A 7,919-nucleotide genomic window follows, 5' to 3' on the forward strand; every position below is an offset into this window, starting at 1 on the left:
TTTAAGTAGTGTGGAGAAAAGGGATATACAGAGGGAAAACAGCATAATCAAACCAATTCTTGTCACTGGCAAGAATTCATCTTTTAACAAAAATTCTGGGGTGAAATATTCCAGTGGTTTTCCAGGGTCTATGGAAAGGACATCCCCCCTGATCCAGAGTTGGCACTCTTTGGGTGTTCAGAGACTGCCTTAAGGTACACAAGGGAGGAACAACAGACACTAATGCTCGGCATGGTAGCTGCAAAAAAAATGATTCTAACCGATTGGAAATCACCTACACCCCCGTGTTTCCAGAAATGGCTCAATGAAATTATCACAATCATACAGATGGAGAGGATCCGCTATTACAGATCCAAAGAGCACAACAGGTTTTCGGACATATGGAGCCCATTCATTGACTATCTGAAGGACAAATAATTGCACTCTGCAGAGACTCACCCCTGTATATCATGTTTGACCTGCACCTTGTAACACCTGGCTATACAACACACTTTAATGCTTTGAGTTAAGTCACACTGTTATTTTATTTTCCTGTCTGGCAGTCCGTTTAGTTTTTTTTAAGTTTTGTTATGTCTGTTTATTTTTGTTCTGTCTCCTCCTTTTTGTTTGTCTGTTCTTGTCTAGTAAACTGAGAAATAAAGTATTTAAAAAAAAAGAATTCATCTTTTACAATAATCTTATTTAACATGGATGGTCAGTAGTCAGTTGTAATGAGGTTACCTAATTACGTATAATCTGTATGTCATGAATGTACGTCATACATTTCTTGATGAATTGAAAATGGGGGACCCTGATGTAAACAAGACGAAAGTATTTTTCTGGTCTGCATCCCCTTGACAATTGTTTGTATTGAGCCGTACTGTATTGTACCCATTCTGCAATCTGTTAATAAAGTTTTCAATCAAACCATATGAAAGAGGCAACACTTGAATAGAATGTGTGTCTAATTTTCCAAAGAGTTGAGGAAGAACAGACTGGAGGAGCAGCTGATGGTGACCTTCTATCTCTCTGCCGTTGAGAGCCTGCTGACGTACTGCATAACAGTGTGGTACACCAGCTGCACTGAAGCAGACAGAAAGGCGATCCAGAGGGTCATAAACTCGGCACAGAGAATCATCGGCTGCCCCCTCCCCTCCCTGAAGGACTTGCAAAACTCCCGCTGCCTCAACAGAGCAAAAAACATTACCAAGGACAGCTCACACCCCGGCTTCCACCTGTTCGACCTGTTGCCACCAGGCAGGCGTTACAGGTGCATCAGAGCCAGAACAAACCGGCTCAGAGACAGTTTCTTCCCCAGAGCCATCACCATCTTGAACTCCAATATGCACCAATAACTCCCCCCTTCCCCCTCCTCTCACACTGTGCAACATCCTACCCCCCCCAAGTGCAATATACACAGTGCAATACCCACCCAATACCTTCGGACACTGTGATTGTTATTTTGTATATTGTATTGTAACATTGTTCATTGTATAGTATCTTATGTTTCTGTTCAGTATTTTATGGTTCTTGTATAGTATTTTATGTTTCTTGTATATTATTTTAGGTTTCTGTATAGTATTTTGTTTCTCTTTTATTACCCGTGTGCTTTTATATTCCACTACTGCACCTTAAATTTTAGTCCCAAATCTTGTTGTATGCAAATATAATGATAATAAAGTACAATCTAATCGAATCTAATCTAATCTAAGAGGATATGCACACTCCTACAAAGATATGTCTCTATGTCTGTACGTCACAGCCTGCTAAACACCTCAGCCCAGGAGAGACAAAATCTGTACCAAATCCAAATGTCCGTGACCAAATTAGTTTGAAAGAAAAGACGGCTATAACTTTGATTCAGGTGTATATAGAGTTTCAGAAATAACCAAAGATGATGTAGTTATCAGATAAGTAAACAGAAAAAAATTTCTGCATAAGTTAACAATGCCTTTATGGCTGTGTTCATCATCGCTTCCATGGACACGGTGAATAAACAAGGCTGCACAGACGCCGTGAAATTAAGATGAATTCGCTTTTTTCAACTAATTTTTGGTTCTTATTTATAAAAGAAGCAGTGAAGCCAGACCAGCACTCTCAGGTTCAAAATTTAATGGCAGCCTGAAACAAACATGTTTCGGAATTACATATTCCTTCGTCAGTGTTATAGCTTGCATAGTGTTTGGCAAGCTAGAACACTGACGAAGGAATATGTAATTCCGAAACATGTTTGTTTCAGGCTGCCATTCAATTTTTAACCTGAGAGTGCTGGTCTGGCTTCACTGCTTCTTTTATATAATACTTAATGGGATTTCAGCACCCAGTGTTGTATCTTGAGAGCGCGGTCTAACTTGACATTTGGTTCTTATTTATAAAAGATACAAGAAAATATGAGGGGGAACAATAATATAATGTAATTTATTCAATATGTTAAGGGAAACACCGGCTCGTTTATTTCCTCTTTGGGCAGAGATGTTTGACAGTGGGATGTCGTTCCGTTTTTCTAAGGAGCTACCGATTTGTTAGAACAACCAGAAGAGAAGTCTGGGTAGGTTTTTTTTTTTTTTTAAACTTCATTTTTTAGCGTTTATCGCTTTTCTGGTCAAGCATGACCGACAGTTGTAGGGTGAAACGGGAGAGAGAGCAGGGGAAGACATTCGGCAAACGACGGCGAGTCCGGGAATCGAACCCGGAGTCAACCAGATCCGTGACGCAGCACGGTATTCCGCGACGCAGCGCGGTACATGGTGTGCCACTGGAGCACCCCGGTAGGTTTCTTTTAATTATTCTTTATATGATTCTTATCATTATATATATATTTTTGCCTTTAAGCTTTTCTCCCATTACCCCAATTGTATCATTATGCCGATTCCCTCCTTGTCGTTGTGCCACCCTACTGTTGGTCTGGGGAGGGTGTAGACTACCACATGCCTCCTCCGATACATGTGGAGTCGCCAGCCGCTTCTTTTCACCCGACAGCGAGGAGTTTCACTGGGAGAAAGTAACGCGTGCATAGGTTCACTCTATCTCCCCCAGATCCCCTCCCTGATGAACAGGGAGTCGCTATTCCAATGACCAGGACTCATGACCAAACCGGAGGTACCGCTGCCGGGAACTGAACCCGGGTCTCTGAGGTGGCAGGCGAGTGCTTAGACCTGTACACTACCCAGACGTGCCATCTTCTATATAATTCTATGGCTTATCACCATAACGTTTGCATACAATTTTTTTTTATAATAATAAAAAGGTAAACACAGGAAACTTTTAAAAATCTTTTAAAGTAAGCTCAGGAAAATGGTCAGGGGTAATGTCAAATACGTGTGCCGATTAGTAGATGGGCTAAAACTCATATTTAGTTGAGTATGGTCCTTTAAACGGCAATCCAATCAAGTGGAGTCAGCAATGAAACTGGTTCTTGTGTCAGTATGCAGTTCCTGTAGGAATACAACGACAAAAACAATCCATCAGGTCCAGAGAACTCTCAGATGGGCCTCCCTCCGCAGACCTGCTGGTAGTACTGCCTGAGCATCTCCAGCTGTGCGGAGCGGACCAATATGTGTGGTCGAATGGAAGCCATCATCTGACAGGCTTCTTCTGGGCTCCAGCAGTGTAACTGTTAGAAGAGGAATACACACACAGTCAAAACCATTATGCAGAGTACCACCCAACAAAGAAAGAAAGAAAGAAAGAAAGAAAGAAAGAAAGAAAGAAAGAAAGAAAGAAAGAAAGAAAGAAAGAAAGAAAGAAAGAAAGAAAGAAAGAAAGAAAGAAAGAAAGAAAGAAAGAAAGAAAGAAAGAAAGAAAGAAAGAAAGAAAGAAAGAAAGAAAGAAAGAAAGAAGACAAACAGATAGAGGCAGGCAGACAGACAGACAGACAGACAGGCAGGCAGGCAGGCAGGCAGACAGGCAGACAGACAGACAGACAGACAGACAGACAGACAGACAGACAGACAGACAGACAGACAGACAGATACTTTATTGATCCCCTGGGGTAAATGCAGGTATCCAATAGCTCTCATCAGTTGACAAACATTAAGACATAAATGGATGGACACACAATAAAATAGTTCAATACGGTGGTGGACAAACAATAATATCAGTACTTAGGTTAAAAAGTTAAAAGTAAAAAATAAAAATTTAAAAAAAAGTAGCAGCAGTAAAATAGATCAATAAATGTAAACACATACACCTTCGCACATACATACACATAAATGCACAGATACAGATGGACAGACATACTGCTGACTGACCCGTATGAGGTAGGCAGCGACCAGGGTAGCGCTGCGGGAGCGTCCAGCCTTACAGTGGACATACACGCTGGTACCCTCCTCTCTGTGGCGCATCGCTAACTCCACCCCTCTATGGAGGTTCTCCAGGCTGGGTACACCAGTCAGGTCCACTGTGCTAAGCCTCAGCTGCTCCACCCCTGCGGCACGCCACTCCTGTGAAACAGTACATCTAATCAAACACACCGATATTACCAGGGGTGTACCGATCACAATACAGAAATATTTGTATATATATATGTTAAATACAGTGTATCGAAATGTAAAATGTTATTGCCAATATTCCTTCTCTCGTTCTCTTCCCTAGTTCTCAATTTTCTGGGAAACGATATACAAATAGATTAACCTGTTTAGTAGGTGATGAATGCCGATGGGATGTTGTGACTCTCAACAGTAGGGATGGGCAAAACTGTCAAAATTACAATTCGATAGTCACTGGGAACTATTCAAATACTAATCTACCCCCCCCCCCCCCCCCCCCATTAACATATGATTTTGTTTTTACTTAATACTTTAATAGCGAACGTGACACAATCAAACAAGCAAGCTAGCTGGCTACTAACAGCTAACATGAGCGGACCAGGCTAGCGTATTTCCAGGAACAAAAGCATTCATTCTGAAAATGACATCAATGATGCTTGAAATGTGTGAGCTAGCTAGTGAAACAACATGGCAAACGTACAAAACGTTGCTACCATGTAACATCTCCAGTCTCTCTTCATTTTTATTTTCTGTTCTCCCCGCTGTTAACAGACTGTTATGCTACCAGGCTAGCTATCTATCTGTACCCAGCATGCCATTCAGTGTTGTAATGGTTAATAGGGTCCCCTCTCAATACACTGCACTGTGTAGTTGCTGGTAAAAACAAGGGAAAATGTATTTTTTATTTATTTTTTGACAAAACAATATCCACATAAATTATAAAAAAGTCATAATTTAACAACTATTCGAATATTAAAAAATCGATGCCCATCCCTACTGTTTATAATCTTTGGTAGATGCTTCTTTTGTGAAATAATGTGTAGTCTAAAGCCCTCAACAATTAATAAATTATTAATAATAATAATAATAATAATAATAATAATAATAAGTTAGTCTCTTTAACACTATCAGTGCCGACCTTGTTTACCTTTTTACCCCGTTGAATGCCATCATCCACTTCAATGTTAGTGTTAAAAACGCCTAATCTATGTTTTAAATTATGGCTATGTGTCTAATCTGCCCGTCGCTTATCATTGACTTGTTTGCAGTCAACATTGTCGAAACGGATTTTTTTTTATCGGTTCATATCCTTTTTATAGCATTTCGAAAAGCTATCGTTCTCTCAAAAACTTTCGGAAAATTGAAAGATTCCCCCATAAACGGCATTTATTGGAATATTCTCGAATACACTAGACACGTTGTCATTTGTCTGCCTATTTATGAATCGTTTTCAAATAAACGCTAGATTATCGATAGTATATGTGTAATTATGCACGCTATAGACGCGGGCTGAAAAATCTATTCTCTCGTTTCCTCAAGATCACACACACACACACACACACACACACACACACACAGGGACACGCTGTTATCTCAGTGAATACAGCTCCGATTACCCAAAGACTGGTAACATAGACTCCTTACTTTAGATCAGATGTTCTCCAAAAAGATTATTCCAATTCCTGATCGCCATTCCAAATATCGATCACGCTTATTGATTGATTATTGGCTGCTGTAAATATATATTACAGGCTGCTTTCCGTCTCGCGACCAGATCCCTCTTGATCAGACGGCTCGCCAGCACAATGGAGCCAGTTGGCTCCACCTCTACAGATCTACAGATCCCAGGTCAGTCTAATCGACTGACCTGCAGTTACACAGGGATAGACGATAGGGGGGCGCTTTTTTCCCACCTGAGCTCCTGGAGGGGCTGCTGTAGCCTACCAACGGGAGACTCGGTTGATGAAATATGAATTCAGATCGCTAATAAAAAAATAAAACGACAAATCGCGTCGTCGCCACTCAATGGGGGGTCTGATAAAACGAGATATGTCGTCGCTGGCATCCAACGCTTGTGTTAACGCATGTAAATAAAATGTATGATTTGTGATGTGAAAATCTAAATTTGTATATAATCTGAAAATGTGTGTATCGTTACACCACTAAATATTACCAACATCTACCATCACTCACTGTTAAGTACACTCGTCAAGGAAATGCACTCATGGGTCAGCTGTACCCACAATGCCAGTCACCATGTAGCTACATACAATACAATACAAACCATTGGTGAATACCTTTTATTAGGGATGCACCGAATGGGAAATTCTTGGCCGAAACCGATACCGAAAATAGGAAACAGTTGGCCGAAAACTGAATGCCGAAAGGCCGAAAATGATTCATAGAATAGAATTTTTTTTACCAATGTTGTTCAGCTACCTGATTATGGAAAAATATATGATTATGGCAAAACTTAACTTAAATAATAAATAATCACTATTATGGGTCTTTTTGTATCACAAACAGTACTGTATTTGCAAATCTGGTATGTCATAAATGTATAGATGTAGCAGTACTGTCTATCTGTATGTCATATATGTCCTGATTAATTGAAAATGGGGGACCCTGATGCAAACAAGACAAAAGTCTTTCTCTGGTCTGCATCCCCTTAACAATTGTATGTATTGAGCTGTACTGTATTGTACCATTCTACAATCTGTTAATAAAGTTTTCAATCAATCAATCAATCAATCAAGTGTATTATTAGTTCAGTGGTTATTATAACAGGAGCACAATCATCTGGCTGCAATTGGGATTTGGGAGACAGGGAAACTCTCAAATCTAAAACCATGATAAACTCACCTCTGCTGAGTTGCAGAAATATTTGGTTTCATACTCCTCATTCATGGTGATCACCCCTCGGACATGTTCTGTCTCCACCAACTGGGACAGAGAGAGAATGAATCAGAAATCAGAAACATTCGCTCCAAAGACAAAAAAAAAACAAGGGTGTATTCGAAGGACATACAATGGTACAATGGCAGAAAGATAACTCACACACAGTAGTAGTAGACTACTTCTGCACACAGCAGGTTACCTCTTTTGTCATGGACCTAAACGGCAGGGCTCCTAGGATGACGGTCTGGTCCATGCGATCAAACCACCGTCTGGAGGACACCTTTTCCATGACAACATTGTAGGCTAGGGTGGGGTAGAAGAGCAGCCTCGCTAAAGCTCCAGACATGGTCACACACTTCATGAACTAGTAGTAGTAACAGCAGAACTATACTTTTTTCCAAAGTCATTTAGGTGTTGACTATTTCACACATGATCGCCGTGACATAAGATAATATGCAATGTCTGATCCGCTTCGTTGAAGTTAATGTTGGTACGGTGGTGCACACCTGCCTCTGGTGGCTCGGAGTATGAATGAATGAATGAAAACTGTATTCAACAGATTGCAGAATGGGTACAAACAAAGTACAATACAATACAGTACGGCTCAATACACACAATTGTTAAGGGGATGCAGACCAGAGAAAGACGTTTGTCTTGTTTACATCAGGGTCCCCCATTTTCAATTCATAGTGACATTTATGACATACACAACATCTATGACATCATGAATGAATGAAAACTTTATTTAACAGATTGCAGAATGGGTACAATACA

General features: G+C 40.4%; 1 protein-coding gene across 1 annotated transcript; it reads right to left on the reverse strand.

Annotated features, from left to right (window-relative positions):
- Positions 1 to 3,245: 3,245 nt before the first annotated feature.
- ptpmt1 (protein tyrosine phosphatase mitochondrial 1) lies at positions 3,246 to 7,610 on the reverse strand. The gene is made up of 4 exons (XM_084337276.1): positions 7,345 to 7,610; positions 7,110 to 7,190; positions 4,230 to 4,421; positions 3,246 to 3,592 (listed from the first exon to the last, which is right to left on the reverse strand). Exons 1-4 carry the CDS (start codon positions 7,504 to 7,506, stop codon positions 3,461 to 3,463), a joined length of 567 nt encoding a protein of 188 aa, XP_084193402.1. The 5' UTR covers positions 7,507 to 7,610; the 3' UTR covers positions 3,246 to 3,460.
- Between the last annotated feature and the right edge of the window lie 309 nt (positions 7,611 to 7,919).

This window comes from Notolepis coatsorum (genome assembly GCF_963971535.1).
Source record: "Notolepis coatsorum genome assembly, chromosome: 20".
Lineage (NCBI taxonomy): Eukaryota > Metazoa > Chordata > Actinopteri > Aulopiformes > Paralepididae > Notolepis > Notolepis coatsorum.